The sequence below is a fragment of the Schistocerca gregaria genome, chromosome 8 (genome assembly GCF_023897955.1).
Source record: "Schistocerca gregaria isolate iqSchGreg1 chromosome 8, iqSchGreg1.2, whole genome shotgun sequence".
Lineage (NCBI taxonomy): Eukaryota > Metazoa > Arthropoda > Insecta > Orthoptera > Acrididae > Schistocerca > Schistocerca gregaria.
In genome coordinates, this window is record NC_064927.1 from 324890446 (window position 1) to 324913094 (window position 22649).

The 22649-nt window shown below is 37.2% G+C and overlaps 1 protein-coding gene across 1 annotated transcript in view; it reads right to left on the reverse strand.

Annotated features, from left to right (window-relative positions):
- LOC126284844 (uncharacterized) overlaps window positions 1-20498 on the reverse strand; it is an 80442-nt gene extending 59944 nt beyond the window's left edge. Inside the window, exons 1-2 of the mRNA XM_049984070.1 lie at window positions 20403-20498; window positions 3708-3811 (exon numbers count right to left, since the gene is read on the reverse strand). Of these exons, the coding sequence (XP_049840027.1) occupies window positions 3708-3811; window positions 20403-20498 (200 nt within the window). The remainder of the gene's footprint in view (window positions 1-3707; window positions 3812-20402) is intronic.
- Window positions 20499-22649: the final 2151 nt, after the last annotated feature.

Genomic DNA, 22649 nt, shown 5'->3' on the forward strand with positions numbered 1-22649 from the left:
TGGCATCTTTGCTATCTGGATCAAGTGTGAAGACATCCTAGCCACATTCCTCCAGAACCTCAACAACTTCTCCCCCATTTGCTCCATGTGTACCTACTCAACCCAACAATCCACCTTGCTAGGTGTTGAGCTCCACCTCAAAGATGGCTATATCAGATCATTCCTCCATATCAAACTTACGAACCACCAGCAATACCTCCTCTTCAACAGCTGTCACCTGTTACATACCAAGAAGTCCCTTCCATACAGCCTAACCATCCATGGTCATCGCATCTGCAGTGACAAGCGGTCCCTCTTGAAATATACCAAGGGTCTCACTGAAGCCTTCACTGATGATAATTATCCTCCCAACCTTGTACAAAAACAAATCTCCTGTGCCTCATCTTTCCAGTCTCCCACTACTTCTCAAAGTCCCACCATCTGGCCGCAGAGGAGCATTCCCCTTGTAACTCTTTACCACCCAGGACTGGAGCAACTGAATTACATTCTCTGCCAGGGTTTTGATTGTCTCTCGTCATGTCCTGAAATGAGAAATGTCCTGACCACTATCCTTGCCACCCCTCCCATGGTCGTATTCTGCTGTCCACCGAACCTACACAATATACTCATCCATTCTTACACAATCCCTGCTCCCAATCCCTTACCTCATGGCTCATACCCCTCTAATAGACCTAGATGCAAGACCTGTCCCATGTTGATGAATCAACATTCTTCACTTTTGTGCAGATTGGACAACAAACTCATTTTCCAAAACAAAAAAATTATTTTATAATACATCGACTTTTTCATTCACACTTCTTAATGTATATGAGAAATAGGCTAACTATTTTTCACATGCACTAATTGTGAATTTGTTAGTTTGTTTCACATTCCCTTAATTATAGCCAGAGATTTAGAAGAGTTTTGTCTCTCTGCGATAGCCAAACGACTTGGGGGGGGGGGGGGGGGGGTATTTCAATACCACAATCCCCTTTGGGATTCTGTATCCTATTCCAGTCTCATCTCCACTCTTCTGAAGAGGGCATACATGTAATATTAGTAATTTTAGTAATTTACACCAATTTAAACTGTTGTTTTGACTTTGTCTACATTGTGTCTCACCAGTATACAGAATGAAGGAAACATGTTGAATTAAAAACAAATGTACCATCAGAATTTACACACAATACAAACTACAGGCACAAGGTAGGAATAAAATTGCTCTTGTAATTAAGGAGTAATTAATGATTTAAGTGCTGATATTTCAAGTCATCACGAGATACTGTAGCTATTTTTGTTTTTTAAGTCAGAAATTGTTCATTCTCCTAACAGAAATATTACATGATGATTTTTCAGAAAGAATCAGACATGTTCATGTTCTAATTGCATTAGTTAATAGAACAGTAATTAAAACTGTAGAATGTAAAATTTTACTTATACATCACTTAATTAACTGAATCTAGGACTTTCATTCAACAAAACTAACTTCTCTGTTCACCTGAAAATGATATTATGATTTTACTTTAAATTAGTAAAATAATGTATGCAAATTAATTACATATATTGTTCAATGATGAAACAAGTAATTTATAGCTTTAATAGAAACAAATTCTTTCCTGTCTTCATATGAAATTATTCACTCTTATTCCATGCAATTTTCTATTTAATTTTCAAAGATGTATGTAAAAGCTTTAATTTTTAAATATGTAAATTCAGTATGTAACAATAACAGTAATTGTTTAAAATCATATAAATAGAGGAAATTTGTATGCTACCATAGGTCAGTCTTATGTCAGTCAGTCTTTTACTTAATTTTGTATTAACAGCATATAGTACATACACTGCTGAACATCTAGCATGCAAAGTAAAATACTTCGTGAACAAGAAATATGGAGGATATCCGTAATAAGACGTGGTACGTTGAACACTGTTTTTCTTGTGTTAAGCAATGATATACATCCCAAATATCAGCCACAAAACATTTTTGCTGTGTTTTATTTCAGGATTCACAAGTCTGTTAAAACTGTCTCTCTTCCACCCCACCATCACAAACCCAGAACACTGTACAGCCTATGATGTGTCATTGCAGTGTATGGTACCAGTGAATGTGAATTGAAAGTGATTTGTGTTACCAGCAACAACACATTATTTTTGTAAGTAGCTAGTTTCATAATGTAAAAAGGTATCCGTATGATGGAGGTTTTATACTGAAAGTAATAGCTTAAGCACAACAACATGGAAGCAGAACATCTGAGCAGCATTTTGTCCTTCCACCAGCAGAAAAATTATTCAGAATTGCCTGGCTAGTAAAGAAGAACTGAAAAAGAAGGAAAAATGAGGAAGACTAAATATGCAAATAAAAGACTGAATACAAAATGACCAAAACTAGAAGATGATGTATCAAAATGGATTCAAAGATACCATCAAAATGACACTGGAATTGAAACCAAAATGATTCATATACATACTCGTAAGCTAGTGCTACAGTGGAGCTTAACAGACTTTAATGGTGGAGTTGGTTGGTGCTACAGCTTTATGAAGCATCATGGACTTAGCACATGATACAAGACCGAAAAATCTCAGAAAATGCCACAAGAATGTGAATAGAAAATATTGTCTTTCCATTACTTTATTAGTCAACATCTAAAGAAAACCAGTGTGGAACTAAGGCAAACAGTCAATATGGACAAAACTGCTATGGCATTTGATGTGCTGAGTAAAAGAGCTGTTTCCAAGAAAGGTACTAAAACTATAACCATAAGAACTAGTTGACTTGAAAAAAAAGAGGCAATAACTGTTGTCCTTTCATGTTGGTCTGTTGGTACTAATCTTAATAAATGATCATTTTCAAGCACAAAACAATGCCAAAACATTCTGAAATACCACTGGGTGTTGTTCACATACACACCAAGGGACAGATGGATGAGAATGGTATGAAATTATGGATTAACAGTGTGTGGGAGAGAAGGAAACATGCTTTATTGAAGAAGAGTTCTCCTCTTGTGCTAGATTAGTTTAGGAGTCAATTGAAAAAATCTGTGAAAGAGAAATTGAGGCAGGGAAATACAGAGTTTGCTGTTATTCTGTGAGGATTTACTTCACAATTTTAACCTCTTCATGTCTTATTAAATAAACTATTTAAAGTGTATATGAGAGAGGAATTGAACAAATGGATGATGAATGAAACCAAACTTGAGTTAATGCTGAAGAGAACTTTAAAATGAACTACAATTTAACAAGTTTGTCATTGGGTACAACAGTTGTGGCCTACAGTGACAGAAGACTTTATTGTTAAAGCTTTCAAGAAGTGTGGCATAAGTAACACTCTGGATGGCACTCAAGAACATCTTCTATATGAAGAGGACAATGATGATGACAAAGTGGAAGAATAAGGAGAAGAAGGAAGAAGAAGAAAAAGAAGAAGAAGAAAGTTTAGATTATGAATTTTAGGGACTTTAATGGTCAGTTCAGTTTGGGAAACCAAGAATATTTTTTTAGTCTGGCTTGGCAGTCTAATAATAAAAATGGAAAAAAAATGTAATTTTTTCAAAAAACTGCTAAAAAATTAAGGTGCATTTTATAGTCTGCAGCATGTTATAGCCCATAGAATATGATGCTACCTTATTTAATAATAGTTTCATTCAATTCATGGCTAGATATCTTCAACAATTCATATTTTTCAACTCTTTATTGTGTGAAAAAAATATTGCACAGAAGCAGTTTCTTACCTATTTAAATCTTCATTTTCAGTTATTATACATTCTTCCAAGGCATCTAAGAGCTTTTTCCTGAGCTCATCACTTGCTGTCCATACATTGACCCTCTTCATTACCTACACAGATTTCTGTTATTATTAGTATATTACAACATTCAAGGAACACGTGAAAGAATGCCTGGACAGTAATTTAAAATCAGAAAAGTTGGAGTGAGTAAGTGATTAAGCATAACAGAAAGTTTATTTTTACCTGCAAATTTACAAATGTGTTGTTTTTTAATATCATATTTGTTTTTAGATGTTACTATAACAGTCATTTCAAAATGTATATGAGCTGTGGACCAATATTACAAGAATCACATGTGTATTTCATCTGTAGACATATATTAATATGAAAACAAGATATGTTCTGTCTATGTACTCCATGAAAGTGACAAAATTTTTGATTTTGACAAAACCTGCCAGCAATAACTGAGAAGCTAACATTAATTAAAACTTCTGGGCTGAATTGCCGTGGTCCATATACAAAACTGCTTCTCCTTCCTGATGTTTCGTTGCCTACTGCAAGCAACATCTTCTGAAGTGAGTCGATGACTGGCTGCTAGGCGCTGGAGGTCCTGCTTATATAGAGCGCTTAGATGGTGCCACCACTCATCACGCGCTTTCAACTTTAAAACTATCTCTGGCTATTGCCATCTCTCTTGATTATAGGTAGAGGTCTGTGCGGATGCAGATATCCACAGATATATCCGCAGATATCCGATGTATTTGTTGCTTGGCGGATAAAATCCCGACCGGCGAGGATATCCACGGGTCATCTGCGGATAATGAGCAAGGCATCTGCCCAGTAGATAGGTTGCAACGTGAGTTGAAAACTTCAAGTCTGTTGACATTCTTGGAATCTTGCAGGGCCTGGGTAGAGCTGATGTCTGTTGTACTCAGACCCTGGCTACGACCGATGTAGCTGTACCCGAGAGACCTGCGCGTAATCCGTTTCTGCGACCGTGTCTTTTGTGTAGCCTGTGAAGTGCTCTCTGGGTGGCAAACCTGCCCACTGTCTACCACCAGATGGATAGAGCATCTGCCATGTAAGCAGGAGATTCTGGGTTCGAGTCCCGGTCGGGACTCACATTTTCATCTGTCCCCGTTGATGTATGTCAACGCCTGTAAGCAACTAAGGGTGTTCATTTCATTGTAATTTCATTGTAACGAGCTGCATGTTCACTAATGGTATCTGTTCTTTCAGACATGTCCGAATGAACAGATACCATCTTAGTATATATAAAAAGTAGTTAAGTTGTCACAGAAACGGCACCCTAACAATAACTATGTTATTACATACGATAATTCTAAGTACTACTGTGTATTACTATTAATTACTCATTCAAAACTTAAATATATGCGAATGCGGATAAGGAACTTGCGGATGCGGATTAATTACTGCGGATGCTGATGCGGTTACGGATTAAGACCTTGCGGATGTGGTGCGGATGCGGATTGCACTTTTCTTATCTGCGCAGATCTCTAATTATAGGCAATCGATAGTCACTTCGTCGGTACAGAGTCAACCGCCATATCTTGTCTAGTTTTGATCCGTCTTCTTTTTTATTAAAATTATTTTCATGCTTGTATATCTCTATAGCTTCTCTATACATGTGGATATAATAAAGTGAGGTCCTAGCTATCACATTTATCTTACTAAATTTTGTTTCATGATCACCGTCTTTGAAAACGTGTTCCACTACAGCTGATTTGTCAATTTGTCCCAGTCTACAGTTCCTTTGGTGTTCCGTCTGAAAGAAGAAGCTGTTTTATATATGAACCATGGCAATTCAGCCCGGAAGTTTTAATTAATGAAGGTGCCGGCTGTGAAAGCTTGCACGTTATGATGAGAAGCAAACAACTGATTTTCAGTGCAAAATGTATTGATTTGCAGTTGTTCACAAAACCTCAGAATCAAAATTCACTTTGAATGTACCATAATTTAGGACATGTGAGAATCATTATCAAAAAATATAAATATGTTGGTGAAATCACACTCTAATAGGCTAACATACTCCTGTGGTGAAGAGTATGTTCTACAAAAGGAATAACTTAATTTTTAATTTTACCAATATTATACTGTTAAAATTCAACCACAGATATCAGGTTTGGTTCTGATTCTGAAGCAAACTGCATACTTTCATGAGATCCATCAAGTACAAAACATTGTTTTTTTTTATGAAGAATTATTTGTAAGGTTTTTTCTCCATGAAAAGTAAGTGGTATAACATAATAAAATAATAATGATAAAAATTTGTTGCTCTCCATGAGTACTGATGAACAAAAGAAGCTTGCACTTTTGAATTGAAGAATTTTGAATTTTAGTTGTCAAAGTTTCATTCAATTTGACAGCATTCTTCATTTATTTTCATCCCTTCCAAATACTTTGCTCTGTGCGTACGTCTTGCTTCTAACATGCTTCATAATGTGCTACAGCCTATAAGTTTTGTTTCCTAGTGTTCTATTTTAAGTCACATTCTTGCTGTCATATCACATGTCCTACCAACCAGTTCCTTCATCTAGATGAAGTTCCTCACATACCTCTTGCAGTGCTGACTTGATGATCAGAGTTCTACCTAATTTCACATTCTTTCAATTCTTTTTCTTTAGAGGCTTATTTGCTTGATAATTTCTATTAAAAAGGCAAACTCTTCACAAAGTAAAAGTAAGAAGTAAAAATACTACACTCTTGAGGTCTTAGAATCCTTACATTCTCTCCCAAATACATTTGCTCTTTAATGGTATTTGTTGCCAAAGGAAAACAAAAGACAGCTTCAGGTGGTTTACAACATTATAATGGAAGATACAGAGATAACTGCAATGTAGACTTTCCTTCCTTGTCAAGAGTTCAGAGTGGGACTCTGTATTTAAATCCAAAGATTTTTCGTAAGCCACCACATGAAACAGAACCACTTTCCCATTTCTATCCTTCCCATTTCTACTCCCTCTCTTTCCTGCTCTGTCTTCCATCTTATTCCTTCCTTGAACCATAAACTCTCTGAAGAGACCCCTTTTATAAATATTTAATTAATTTTGCAATAAATTACTGCCCCATGCTCCAATAATACCAGTGGTAATGAAACTTTGCATATCCCAGGGCATTGTTCTTGTTATTACATTATCTGTCGGATGGTCGGAATGTTGCCACTTATGTACTTTACCCAAAGTTGATGATTGTTTGGCCAATCCCAGTGTCCACTTTCAGTTTTACGTAAATAACTTTTGCAGTACTATGTCACCAAAAGTTTTATAACATTATATTCAACTTTTGGTTTTCTGCACATAACTTAAATACTATGTGCAGATTTTAATCACACAATTTCTGGTATGACATAATTATTGATATTAATTTAATTGTTAATTTATTAATTTTCCATTTCCAAAGATATTAATGATTGTCGGTTGTTTGTTCTTTGGCAAACATAGGATGGTGGGGGGGGGGGGGGGAGATGGGTTTTTGGGAGGCAAGTTTTAATGGCAGTTGAATGCACATGGCTCATTGTCATGGAATGTATGGGAAGTGGAAATGCATTTGTATCATCTGTAAATAAACAATAATGGTTCAAAGATAAATTTTGCAGTTTATTATTCTGTCATATACATATAAGAAGACCGGCTGCAGTAAGACCCAGGATTTTCTTTCCTAGCAGAGCAACCTACATTCAAAGGAATTTAAGTTAAGTATTGTCTTTAGCAGCAATACATACAGCAACAGAGAATTGACTTTATAAATACAATTCTTTTAGCTTTGGAGGATATTTATCTGGTGGTGGAGGAGACAAATACGTATGTGCCTAATTCTGTAAGTGCAGACATTACTATTCAGTATAATCTTTAACTTGTGAATAAACCTCTCATCACATCTTTAGTAACTGGAATGCTTCCCAAAGTAGTAAGAGCATTTCATGTATCACATAAAGTGAGATCTTGTACACAACTACATATTGAAAAGCATCTCTTTTAAAAGTATCCATATCAGTACTCATTTTGCAAATTATGTGAGTATGTTAGTTAGATAGTTGTTTATTCATCCACAGAATACCTAGAAAATGATATGAGGCATGTCATCTTACTTGAAAAAGAAAATAATTTTTCAAAAATTTCTTACACTCACACAGTAATATTGTGTCCTGTGACTCTAGATTAACAAGTTGTGTTTTTAATTTTTCTACATCTTGTACAGCATTTTTATTCATATTTGCTGAAGAAACATTCACAAATATTCTAAAGAAATTTTTTTGTTATACATTCAATTAAATCGGGTGATGCTGCAGGTATTAGATTAGGAAATGAGACGCTTGAAGTAGAAAAAGAGTTCTGCTATGTGGGGAGCAAAACAACTGATGATGGTCGAAGTAGAGAGGATATAAAATGTAGACTGGCAATGGCAAGGAAAGCAGTTCTGAAGAAGAGAAATTTGTTAACATCAAGTATACATTTAAGTGTCAGGAAGTCGTTTCTGAAAGTATTTGTATGGAGTGTAGCCATCTATGGAAGTGAAACGTGGACGATAAATAGTTTAGACAAGAAGAGAATAGAAGCTTTTGAAATGCGGTGCTACAGAAGAATGCTGAAAATTAGATGGGTAGATCACTTAACTAATGAGGAGGTATTGAATAGAATTGCAGAGAAGAGAAATTTGTGGCACAACTTGACTAGAAGAAGGGATCGAAGGGATCGATTGGTAGGGCATATTCTGAGGCATCAAGGGATCACAAATTTAGTATTGGAGGACAGCATGGAGGGTAAAAATCATAGAGGGAGACCAGGAGATGAATACGCTAAACAGATTCGGAAGGATATAGGTTGCAGTAGGTGCTGGGAGATGAAGAAGCTTGCACAGGATAGAGTAGCATGCAGAGCTACATCAAACCAGTCTCTGGACTGAAGACCACAACAACAAAAATCTTCAATTTGTATCATATCACTGGGCACTGCTTGAAAATGTATGAAGAAATTTGCAGAGTGAAAAAGCTTCTGCTTCATTATGAGCCAGAAGTCAATATACATCTATGGACGCTCTTCATTCTTGGAGATCATCTATGTTCTTTGGTTAGCTCAGCAGTGTTCATTTTACTATAACTGTTCCATTAATGTTGTATAAGATAAAGCAGTTATACTAAAACACAATGTTCTTGACAACCTAACTGTTTCACACTGCACTGCATTGGATGTCCAATACAAAACAAGTGTGTCACATGGTTTACTACTCACTTTCATATTCTGTAATAGTACTGTATCAAATGGACCATGTATTTTCTATGCACCAGCTTCTGTGACCATGCACAACCTGACCAACCTTATGATTCCTATTACCTTGACTCTCCTGGGAAGAAAATCCATGTCTGTTTATGTACAACTCAAAAGCCAATTTGCATTAGCCTATATACTTTGCACGGAAGAATGAATGTAAGGAACCTTAGTTGTAATAGGAAGTGAATGACAGCATTGACAAAATACACCATAAACCTACAAGTAAACTTGGAGTGAGAGAATATGAAACAAAAAATATCACAAGATTTATTGCTGGATCCATTCCAGTTCATAATTCCCATAAACAATCTTCCAGATAGCCTATCAATTAGCCACTCACTGATATGTTTATTGTTGTAATAAGGTTTATTTACTGCAGTGACCATCTTTTGTTTTCAGTGTCACTTCCAGAGCACAGGGTTCCTACTGTATGCTTCTCTTCTCTATATGTGCTTCTTTGATGCAGTTTGGGTATGAGTGTAAAAAAAAATCTCCATGACAAGAATGTATGGGATAGTAGTGCCATTTCTTATATTGGATGTGTGTGTTTTCTGCAATACATTTATCAATAGTGTGATGGGTGTATTTTAATCCAACTGCCCATCCATGTCCATGCATCAATACCAGATGCACATGTAAACATTACAATAGGTTATGGGCCCAGTGCACGGGTGTGATGAGCATGTTTGAGTTCAATGAAGAAAGAACATGATGTACAAGAACTGATGAAGACGATGTATCTGATGTTCTACCTTAGGTGACAACAAAGGAAAAAAATTCAGGTTGATGGAACTGCCTGTGTAGATTGATTGCCTGTGCAGCAATAACTATTTAATGTGGTCAGTTTATGTTTATTCACTGATATAGCATTGTGAGGCATGGGATGTCATAGAACCTGGATTTGGAACATGGAATGATCAGTTGGATGTTGAGAAAAAGAAGGAAAATGAGAGGGCCATGACTGTCATTCTAATGCTGGTTGAAGACAACTACCTAGAGATGACTGGCACTTTAAAAACAGCAAAGGAAGTTCTTAACACTATATCTAAGAGGACGGACTTAGTAATTATGAAGAGAGAAGATGATAAGACTATGGGCAACTATGAAACAAAGATACTGGCTGCCAATAGATTAGTGAAGCAGGAGGACTTTATCTTTGATGACAAAACAGTTGCAGGCCTCTTGCTTCTAGGACTTCCTCTTGAGAAATAGGAAGGACTAACTAGAAGTTTAGAAAGTGATGGAGACAGATTGACCACACACGTTGTCATCAACAGACTAGAACTAGAAAGAAGAGCCTGGAACCTGATTCAAAGTCCTCTAAGAGCCTAGAAGAAGCCAAAGCTTATGCAGCACAAAGTGGAGTTCATAAACAACATAAGTTTGGTCAGAGCCACAATAAAGATAATAGACAAAACTAAGAATATGAGAAGAATGGAGCCAATGGAAACAGACTATGTTTCTTCTGTGGTGAAGCAGATCACATTGCCTTGGACAGAAAGCCTTACCCAAAGTATGTGGAGTCACTAAGCATAAAGAAAAATATGAAGTGTGTGTGCAAGGAAAAATAAAAAGGCAACCTTTCAAACTCAGTCAAACTGGTATTGAAAATGTTCTAGAATTGGTACATAGTGATGTGGGCTGTATTAGACAGACCTCCTTAGTAGTGAAAGTGCTAAAGCAGAAAAGTGTTGTGTTTGACTCATTTGTGGAGTTTAACTGATGTGGAGAGTGTGAGACAGGGAGAACACTGAAAAGTTTCCAATCAGGCAATGGGACTGAGCACATCAACAGCAAATTTGAACAGTTGTTCAAGAAAGAGGGTGTATTACACCAGAAAAGTACAGTTTACTCTCCTCCATCCAATGGAAAATTAGGACATCTGATGCATGAATCAAACCCTTTTATCCATTGTTAGGTGTCTGCTATTCTAAGGTGGTTTGCCCAACAACTTTTGGGGAAAAGCTCTGATGCTGGCATGCTACATCTTAAATAGATGGCCAACAAGATCCCATGGGGAAAAATCCCATATGAAGTCTGTAAGCAAAAAGAACTTATTAAAAAAGACTTGAAAATGCTTAAAGTGTTTGGCTGCAGAGCCAGGACAAGCACATTGATATCTGACAAACTTGGGGAATGTGCAGAAGAATGTGTTTCTCTTGGAATTGAAGCAGGATCAAAAGGATATCATCTGTGGAGTCTTGGACAAAGAAAAATCATTTTGAGAAGAGATGTCATCTTTGATGAGAGAGTACTCTCTCTGAAGGCTATAGTAAATAAAGAACTGTGTCTTCCAGGGGCAGTAATTATGAAGCATATGGCAACAGCTGATCCACATCAAGGAGGTGACAACAGACAATGCCAATATGGTGTGGTTCAGGTTTCCTGATATATCAACAGATGGTGACAACACACGAACAAGGAGTGCAGAACCAGTTGTAGACAATGTGGTTGAGTCAACAGGTGTTTGAGGAGATGGGAGCCAATCCAGGGTTGGAGAAGAAGATGGATATGATACTGAAGGCAGCATAGTTACCTGTTGTGGAGATAATGATGTGTGTGAAGAGTGCAACACCATGTTGGAAAGTGAAATTTCTAGTGCAAATAGTGAAGTAGGGTTACAACGGTCTTCACATCTGGTGATACTGAAGAAGTGTGGTTTGTGTCTTGTTGCTTGTTTTTTTTTTTTTTTTGCTACCATATGTCTAGTGAATCCATTTGATACAACATCAATAGAAGGGGCTTTAGATTCAGTTCACTGGGACAAATGGTGTCCAGCCATGGAGTCGGAGATAAGTAGAGTAAAACACTACAGTAAGTAGCACCTTGTCGGCAGATCAAAAACTGATCATGTTATAGGAAGTAAGTGGGAGTTTACTATAAAGAGAAACAGAGGTGAGATTACTAAATATAAAGCAAGCTTAGTAGCTTCGTGCTATAGCCAAATATTTGGAGTAGATTACTTGAAAGCTTCAGCCCAGTAATGAGACAAAGTAGTCTGAGGATTCTAACAGTAAATGCAGTATTTAGGGGATGCAAAATCAATCACGTTGATGTAGAAACTGCTTATCTTAATTGACCCATATGTGGCGCCATTTCCATGGATCAACCAAAACTGTTTGGTGTGGGGAATAATGTGCATTTAGTGAATAAGGATTTGTATGGGCTTCACCAAGCAGGTAAGGATTGGAATGATATTTTTCTGCTCCATGATCAAAAAGTTTGGTTTGGAATAGTGTGAAAAGGATCCTTGTGTATTCCTCTCTAATCATTTAGTCATTGGGATTCACCATGATGATGTTGTTGTAGTAGGAGAGGAATAGAGGATTGAAAAATCCAAGAATGTTTCGAAATCTCACATTAGCATTAAAGAAGTGGATGAGATGATGTTTATTTTAGGACTTAAGATTGAGCAGGCTCAAGGACAAGTGAACTGAAACCAAACTAGTTATATTCATCAGACACTAAGAGAGTTTAAAATGCATAAGTGCAAAGGCATAGCCACACCATGTAATGACAACCATTCTTGTGAAGATGAGAATGACAAGTCATTTGGCCAAAAATTGTACCAAAAAGACTGTGGGTAGTTGTTGTATATATCCACATGTGCTCAACCAGATATTGCCTTTATTGCAGGAAGTTTGAGTCAGCTCAGCTCTAAAATAAAAATTTGGGCCTGTATTTCAATGCCAGTTGTCCTGATCCTAGTGCAGACAGTGATGTCGAGTTGGCAAATGACCCATCTGATAGTAAATCTTTAACATGGTAGACAGGTTTGCTAGGTGTAGCAGCAGTCAGCTGGAAGAGTAAAAGGCAATCCGTTATAGCCACCTCCACAGTAGTAGCTGGATACATTGCAATGTTTGAGACATGTAAAGAGGTGGAACGGTTTGTATATTTTTTAAATGAGATCAAGTGTTTTGAATTAGTTAGACTACCCCTGCAGGTCAATGCTGACAACACAGGTGTCATTGACATTACCAAGAAAAAGTGTGTACTAGACAGAGTTGACCATTTCAGAGTGCACTATTATAGTCAGGCAGACTGTCTTGGATGGTTTTCTTAAGTGTCAACTGGTGAAAATGCTTCAGACATTTTAACTAAATGTCTTAGTGGTATTAAAACTGAGAGATACAGAGACATGTTAGGATTAAAATAAGTATTATTTCATGTCGGACTACTTGCCTGTCATTTATTGTCTCATTTATGTTCTTATATTTAATAATGTATTTTTAAATTTGAAACTGATAATTTGTTCTCTTATGTTGCTGACTGAGGGGAAGTACTGTAATTAAATTTACTTAATGCAGCGACTATCATTTGAATTTAGTGCCATTTCATGAGTACTTGGAAGCCAAGGTTTTCTAGTGTATGCTTCTCCTCTTTGATGCAGTTTGAGTAAGGACATGAAAAGAACATCTCTGTGAGAAGAATGTAGTGTGACGGTCATACCATTTTGTATATTGTATGCCTGTGTTTTCTGTAATACATTCATCAAAAGTGATGAAGTGTGTATTTTAATTCAAATAACCACACAGAACCATGTTTCAATGCTCACTGCAGACATAAAAATTACAACATTTACTGATGAATTCAGTAATTAGGGAAGAGAGCAGAGAGACATAGCTTACTGAAACTAATCATCATGCTGTGTTTACAGTTATATAATTTGACTGCTACATTCTCTTTTAGTCATGTAGTCTGTAAATAAAAATTATCACTTATGATTGTGGCAGATAATTGAATTCTGTACTAAATAGCTCCATTCTAGAATCAATAGTTTTATTACTATTGTGTGGACTGATAAGATGAGAAATAATGAGGTCCTTCATAGAATTACCAATAAAAGGAATACATGGATAGAACACCATCTAGAAGATGTGGTAGAATATCAAGGAATAACTTCTGTAACATTAGGAGGTACACTAGAAGTGTACAAAGTGGAGAGCAGGCATGGTAACTATTATGATAAATAATCATTCACACTCCTGTCACTTACCATGAATACTTTTATCCTCATAGTGTATACACAAAGCCTGTGGCATGGAGCACTTACTACAGAGAACTGATCTGGCAAAGGTACAGTTGTTCTTACTACAGTAGGGCAGCAATATTATTGGCGGAGAGGGTGGGGTGGGGTGGGAAGTTAGAGTCAGTGGTCCAAGTCACCACAGAGGCAAAAATTATTGGGGAAAACGGAGATAAGAATATATACCACAAGTAACTGAGAACAATAGTTGTACATGTTTACTCTGACATGTAATTTTTGCAAAGGAGGGGAATTTATGGGGGGCACATAAAACAGTTAGAAGACTGATGGAAAGAAACTTTTCCTACAGTTTCACAAATTATTCATATCATACTGCTGTAAGTATGTTAAATCTTGCCGCCCAGTTAGCTGTGCAGTCTAATGCACTGCTTTGTGGGCGGGAAAGCGTGCCGGTCCCCAGCACCAATTCGCCCAGTGGATTAGTGTCGAGGTCTGATGTGCCAGATTTTTAAGGTAGTTTCCCATCTGTCTCAGCGAATGCAGGTTGGTTCCACTCATTCTGCCTCAGTTACAATATGTCAGTGATTGCTGCGCAAACACTTTCTCAACATACATGTACACATAATTAATCTACCACACAAACATTGGCGTTACATTCATCTGGTGTGAGACCTTACCGGGGGGGGGGGGGGGGAGGCTCCACTATGGGCTGAACCACAACCACAACATAACCCTCAGTTCAGTGTGGGGTGGCAGTGGGGTGAGTGGACTGCTGTAGCCTGTTGTGTGATTGTGAACCACTGAGGGCTACAGCAGGAATGCAGCCCTCTGTCATTTCTTGGTGTCCAGTTCCATGCAATACAATACAATGTTACAGTTGCAGAGAATGTGAAAATACTGAAGCATTTCAGCATGAATTTAAAGAATGTAAGTGAAAGTGCAAATTGGTTTTTTGAAAAATAATTTGTCATACACATACAAAAAACGTCACCATGCACGAGGGCATACTGTGAAAGAAACACTTGCTAGGACAATTGTACACTGGTCAATGATATATTAAGCTTGGGCATATTATCGAAGTGTCTTAAAATATGGGATCAAGATGACACAACATGGAACTAGAATACTGTAATGCCACCACAGCATCAGATTAGGGCAAGTGTTATTAGAATAGGTAATTTTATTTGATTTATGTTCATAATAAAGAAGTATACCATGATATAATAATAATTACTGGTCCATATCAACTATTTTTCAATAACTGTGGTACAATTTATACTTTTGTAGTCATAATTTTACTGCAGTCATTTTGCTCAAACAATATATTTTCTAGTCTCATCACATTTCCAAGTTTCAAAAAATTTGACACAATTAAGTTGAGGAGCATGTGGTCTCATTTCAGGCCATATAGCAGGTACCACAACAACAAAGGTGTAAGTTGGTGAGTTGTTGTGGTAAATATTACCTGCCTGAAGGTGACATCATCTCATAATGGTTAAGATGAGTTACCTTGAAATAATTGTAGTGATCTAGACATATTAAAATGTTTTATGTTGACAGGAGTAAGTTAACTATGGATTTAAATATTACTACATTCTGAAATGAGAAACCCAGTTCCCAAAAACCCAACCACCTTTAGCAAAGTGCTATTCTACAGCCCAGCCAAACCATAGTATCTTGGTCCATCATCAAGTCACACCTCTTCCCAATCTCCTGCCATATGGCTCATATCTAAGTTGAAGATCCAGCTAAAATATCTGTCCTGTCTAATAACAAGTCACATCTACTTCCATCACAGGCATATCCTCTCCTATCACAGACATGGGTACTTGTGAAATGACTTGTCATGCATAAGGTCTGCTGTAAGTTCTACACAGTATACTGTACATGCATGACGAATTCACTATCCACCCTGTAAATAGCAAGTGTCCCCCCCCCCCCCCTCCCTGCCGTGATACCAGTTTCCCTAGACTGCAGGGGTAGGAATTATCCGTACTACAAATCCTTCACTCTCCACTAACCTCTATGTCACACCTACCTCCACCCTAGTTTCCATTGTCCCATTTCTTTCATTAATCTATATTCACACTGTTATCTCTGTGTTCTGCCTCTTCCTCTGTTCTGTCTCCTTCCCTCCTCCTTCCCATCCCACTCTGTTATGACATCATGTGTCACACAATTACTTCCTTGTTGCCTCTCCCTCCCAGCTGTCACTCTCACTTCCTTCCACTTCCTTCTGCTGTTCTGAACCACTTCATCCAACACAACCCCAAACTCCTTGGGCTCCAGCAATCGACTAATGTAACCAAGTGTACATACTGTGTCCATGTGTGGGTTTTTGTTAGTCAGTTATCACCAAGAAACACCTTGTCTGTAAGCTTAGTGAAGATCTCAATCTTATGAGTGCCTGTTGACTCCTCACTGCCTCAATCATGTGTTGAGTCATTACACTTATCCTCCAATTATCTGTCTTCTGCCCAAGACACTTCAGTAACCTGGTAGACATATCATGTATTTGTCGAACAAAGAAGTATTTTGTGACATGTTGTTTACTAACATAGTATGATGTAAGTTTCAGTTTTCATGATGCCATCATATAATATTTGTTATCACACCACCAGGTGTAACCCATAATGAAAATATACTTACTAGATCTGTATCCATTAAATGATTTGTTGATGAAGAAAGTACTATATAACTTATGAACAATACTTTATGACCATTAAACTGTGCTTATGTGTTCATCAATGCATTTAAGGAATTTCCATGCATTTGGAACTATGTAATATGTATAAAGGGCAGTCAAATGAAAACAAAACAGATAGAATAAAAGTAAGTAAACTAGTTCCTGTTTCTATTACCAATGTCGTTTTGACTACAGTGCAGAAGTTTCACTGGATATCCCTTACACATCCTCCATCCAGTCTTGTTCTCTCCCCATGTTACTTATATATCTTTGGAGGCCTGAATAAAGATATTCACAGCCAACAATTTGGTTCAGATGAAGGTGCACACACCTGGGTACAATCATGGTTCGATAAGACACTGCAAACATTTTTCCATGAAGCCACTAATTACCTTGTCTCACAGTGAGGTAAATGCATAAGTAGTTTTGGTGATAACTATTGACGTAAGAAACAGTTTACTTACTTTTCTTCCATCTGTTTCATTTTCATTTGACTGCTCTTTATACCTTATTGGGATTAAAATTAAGGCTTGTTGGTGTGAATTAGTCAAACATTTACTTAGTTAGTTCAGAATTTTACTGTCATAGATACAACAAAAGGATAATTTGATTGATTCTTCAAGATGCCATTTATAAAATCTTATTTAGCTTTGAAGAAGAATAGAGAGCCACTTCACAAGTTCCATCCAGTGAAATTAGTCAGTACACCACTGTAAGCTATTTTTGACAATTTTTGAGAAAAGTAGAACTAGTGGCACATAACTATAAATAAAAATGAGTTTGTTTCTTCATTGTTATAGGTGTTTGCTAATACAGCTTATCTGGCAGCAAATATAGCTCACCTCATTGACAGACTACCAATATATCTTAATAGTGCTCCTGTTAGTTCAGCTCAAAGTTTTCACACTAGAAGCACCAACACAGGTGGAAGTGTGACCACTTTTTCAGTAATCTAATTGCTTTTTTAAATCTTATTTTATTTATTTTTTCCAGAATAATGATTATGCAGTGTTTGGTATGATAAATTCACTATGTAATCAAAAGTTTCTGGACACCCCAAAAACATACATTTTTCATATTATGTGAATTGTGCTGCCACCTACTGCCAGGTACTCCATATCAGGGACCTCAGTAATCATTTGACATCTTGAGGGAGCAGAATGGGGTGCTGCGCAGAACTCACAGATTTCGAATGTGATCAGATGATTGGGTGTCATTTGTGTCATACGTCTGTATGCTAGATTTCCAGGTGTCTAAACATCCCTAGGTCCATTGTTTCCAATGTGATAGTGAAGTGGAAATGTGAAGGGGCACGTACAGCACAAAAGCATACAGGTCGACGTCGTCTGTTGACTCACAGAGACCGCTGAGAGTTCAAGAGGGTCAGAATGTGTAATAGGCACACATCTATCCAGACCATCACACAGGAATACCAAACTGTATCAGGATCCACTGCAATTACGATGACAGTTATGTGGGAGGTGAGACAACTTGGATTTCATGGTATAGCGGCTCCTCATAAGCCACACATCATGCTGGTAAATGCCAAATGACATCTCGCTTGTTTTAAGGATCATAAACATTCGACAATTTAACAGTGAAAAAATGTTGTGTGGAGTGCCAAATCATGGTACACAGTGTGGTGATCTGATAGCAGTGTATGGATATGGCGAATGTGTGGTGAACATCATCTGCCAGCGTGTGTAGAGCCAACAGTAAAATTTGGAGGCGATGGTGTTATGGTGTAATCACGTTTTCATGGAGGGGGCTTGCACCCCTTGTTGTTTTAGGTGATGCTATCACAGCACAGGTCTACACTGATGTCTTAATCACCTCTTTGCTTTCCAATGTTGAAGAGCAACCTAGCGATGGTGATTGCATCTTTCAACATGATCAAGCACCTGTTTATAATTCACAGTCTATGGTGGAGTGATTAAATGACAATAACATCCCTGTAATGGAGTGGCCTGCACAGAGTTCTGATCTGAATCATATAGAACACCACTGGGATGTTTTGGAATGCTGACTTCATGCCAGGTCTCACCAACTGACAGCGACTTCTCTCCTTAGTGCAGCACTGCCTGAAGAAAGGATTGCCACTGCCCAAGAAATCTTCCAGCACCTCATTGAACATATACCTGTGAGAGTGGAAACTGTCATCAAGGCTAAGGGGTGGGCCAACACCATATTGAATTCCAGCATTACTGATGCTGGATGCCAAGAGCTTGTAAGTCATTTTCAGCCAGGTATCCAGATACTTTTGATCATATAGTGTATAACTGATTGTTTATGATTACATCCAAATTTTCTTGCAACTGTTAGAAGATTAATTTTAGTATCTAGTCATAATTTCTACCATGGTGGTTGTCAGGTAGGCCAGTTTAATGCACATCACTGCTTCTATTAACTTCTTATTTATGAACATCCCTGATCATTTTTACTTAATTCTTTGAGTATGTGTATTCTTTCTCCTCGCATAAATTTCTGGGGTAAACAGGCTTCCAATTTCTTTTTAATTTTTATTTATTTATTTATTTTGTTGTTGTTGTAAGAACTATATTTTCCACTTGTAAATTGGCTGTTGTTCATCCCAATTGTCCTCACTTCACACTGAGTTATAAGATATGATTATATTTTGTGTTACTTTTAATTATCTAAACCTAACTCATGGGTCTGATTTATTATCAACAATTGGCCAAGGACCCTTATGGTCAGTCATACAATCTATTGTTGGTTTTATGTCCAAAACCACTGACAGTTGACGGGCCCAAAAACAAGTTGTCTATGTATATTGCACTAATGCCTTTTAGTTCTTGATAGAAATTATTTTAGTTCAACATATACTATCAGAGAATTTAAGATAATATGGAATCACAATATGAGTATGAGAACCTGAGTAATTAGAAGTTGCACAAAAAGCAACTAGTAAATCACATACAAGTGAATAACATACAGTAAGTCTGCCTTTTTTTTCTCTCTGTCTAATGACAGATTTAAATGTTAGAATGAAAAGGGACAACATGTGTGCAACTAAGAGAACATATGACCAGTAAAACTGGTAGTAATGTACATGCAGTTAAGATGTTTTATAAATGTTATAACTTTTAGTTTATAGATTTATAGATAATAATTAATTTTTGATCAATATCTAAAAATAATACAACAGATCAGCAGAAATCTGTTTTAAACATCTGGACGAAATCAGTCTATTGCATCAGTTTCTATTGTGGTCCTTTGTAGTATAACCTTTATATTATCACAAATTGTTTTAAATGAGAGATAATAAATTGTAGCTACCCATGTACAAGTGTTCTTTTGAGACTTTCTTGGGCATTCTAGCACCTGCTATTAATACATCAAATGACACATTCGCACGACACATCTATATTGGTAATGTAGGAAAGAATTAAGTAAACAAGAAGGAAAGAGTACTTCATCAACAGATATCAACATTAAGAAGAGCACAAAAAGGAATCTGCTTCCATCAGGTAACTATGACACTTCTAAAAATTTGAAATCAGTTCCTCAAATCATACATTTCATTTAGTCTTGCCATTATTTCATTAATTTACGAAAGACATTTAATTTATAATAATAAACTGTGTGTTAGTTTTGCTGCTATATAATTTCATCCGAATAATAGCAACATAGCAAACTGCATGCCTTAAAATGTTGAGGTATCTCCCTGTAACTTAAGAAATATTTATACAATCTAAAAGTAAAATATGCTTATTTACCTCAGCTCTTGTAATCCATGGTAGTACTGAAGAGAGTTCTAAACTGAAGTAAATCAGTGTGTTGGTCAAACAAAAGTGAAAACTGCATTTATCCATCTTTCTTTCTCAAATATTACTTGGTGAATAAAATCTCACTAGCCTAATTGGAAACTAAATGCTGAAAAACAGAAGACTCTTGTGTATGCAAATACTCTTCACAGCCTGGTGGCCTTGTTCTCTGAAGGTACAGAGCCTGCCACATGATGGTAATTGGCAGTGACTGACATTTCCTGGTATTGAAACCTACTGCATCCGTCAGCAGGATGAGCATTCATTTTCATCTCTAAGCATCCTGAACAGCATCAAAATTGGAAAATGAATGTAAAGATACTCTTTTTTATAAAACAAACTAATAAAGTCAGGAAATGCTGGTGTATATTCATGAATTATTAAACGGAAATTTTCCTTTACACAAATTTTACACTTATTTTGTTTATGACTCATAGTAGTTTGAATTCAGGTACACTAGAAAAATGCAGCCACAGTCTACAATTTCTGAAACATTTTCTAAATAAATAGAATGGTTTTAATTTATTGTATTCTTAATTATTACCATAGCAGACAGAAGTGACAATGCTGTGTAGTGCAAGTTATGTGGTTCCTGTGCAAAATTTTTGTAACACTGTCAAAGTGCTTCTGTGTCATCGACAGAGGTTTTTCATTCTATGACACTTGTTTACTTACTCTTGGAATATACACTGAAGAGCCAAAGAAACTGGTACACCTGTATAATGTCATGTAGGGCTCCCACAAGCATGCAGAAGCACTGTAACATGAGATGACATGGATTTGACTAATCTCTGAAGTAGTGCTGGAGGTAGCAGATGCCATGAATCCTCCAGGGCTGTCCATAAATCCATAAGAGAACGACAGGGTGGAGATCTCTTCTGAACAGCATGTTACAAGGCATCACAGATATGCTCAATAAAGCTCATGTATGGGGAGTTTGGCGGCCAACAGAAGTGTTTAAACTCAGAAGAGTGTTTGTGTAGCCACTCTGTAGCAATTCTGGTCACTTGGGGTGTTGCATTGTCCTGCTGGAATTTCCCAAGTCTTTTGGAATGCACGATAGATGTGAATGGATGCAGATGGTCAGACGGGATGCTTACATACCTATCACATGACAGAGTTGTATCTAGAAGTATCAGGGGTGCCTTATCACTCCAACTACACACACCCCACACCGTTACAGAGCCTCCACCAGCTTGAACAGTCTGCTGCTGACATTCAGGGACCATGGATTCCATACCCATACATGTCTATCCACTCAAAACAGTTTGAATCAGTACACTCGCGAAATGGTCATACAGGAAAATCCCCACTTCACCACTACCTTGGAGGTATTGTGTCCCACCATTAATGTGAGGACTATAACACGATGTTCAAACTCACTTAAATCTTAATAACCTGCCACTGTAGCAGCAGTAACTGACCTACCAACTGCACCATACACTTGTTGTCTTATATGGGTGTTGCTGAGCACAGTGCCATATCCTGACTGTTTACATAACTCTGTATTTGATATGTTGATTCTACCTCCATGTATAATGCCTCAGTTGAATATTAGTCATTAACCAACTCTCTGTGCAGTTGAGTAAAGCATTACTTATTCTGACATGAAGAGTCTCTCTCTCTATGTCTGCAGCCAACAGTACACACAAAGTAATTTGTTTGAATGGCCACAGATACAAGTCTGCTCTGACACTGGTGACCCTGATATAATGGAATTAGCCACATTATATCACAGGAAGAACCTACATTCAACATGACAGGTGCATCATCAAGTCCATGCCTTTGGTATCAGAACTTATCATACATTTGCCAGCCTTTTGGCTGCATAACCAAGCTTTAGGGGTTTTGCATGTGGAACAGCGTATTTCCAATGCCAGAAAAACAGCAGATGCAACCAAACTTCCAATTGTTGTGAGCCATCTGGGTCAGAACTATGCATTGGAGATTGAAGATGTAACCACAGCTCCACTCGCAACAAACACATATGAGAAGTTTGAAATGGAACTGATGCTATGGGTTTCTACTTCACAGGAAGAGTGTATCAGACAAGTACTAACCTAAGAAGATATTGGTGACAAAAGACCCTCACAATATTTATGTCACTTGTGGAGTTAGGTAAATATGGGGAACCTACCTGATAGTCTTTTGCACACACTGTGGATTGATCACTTGTGACACTAGATAAAAGCCATTACC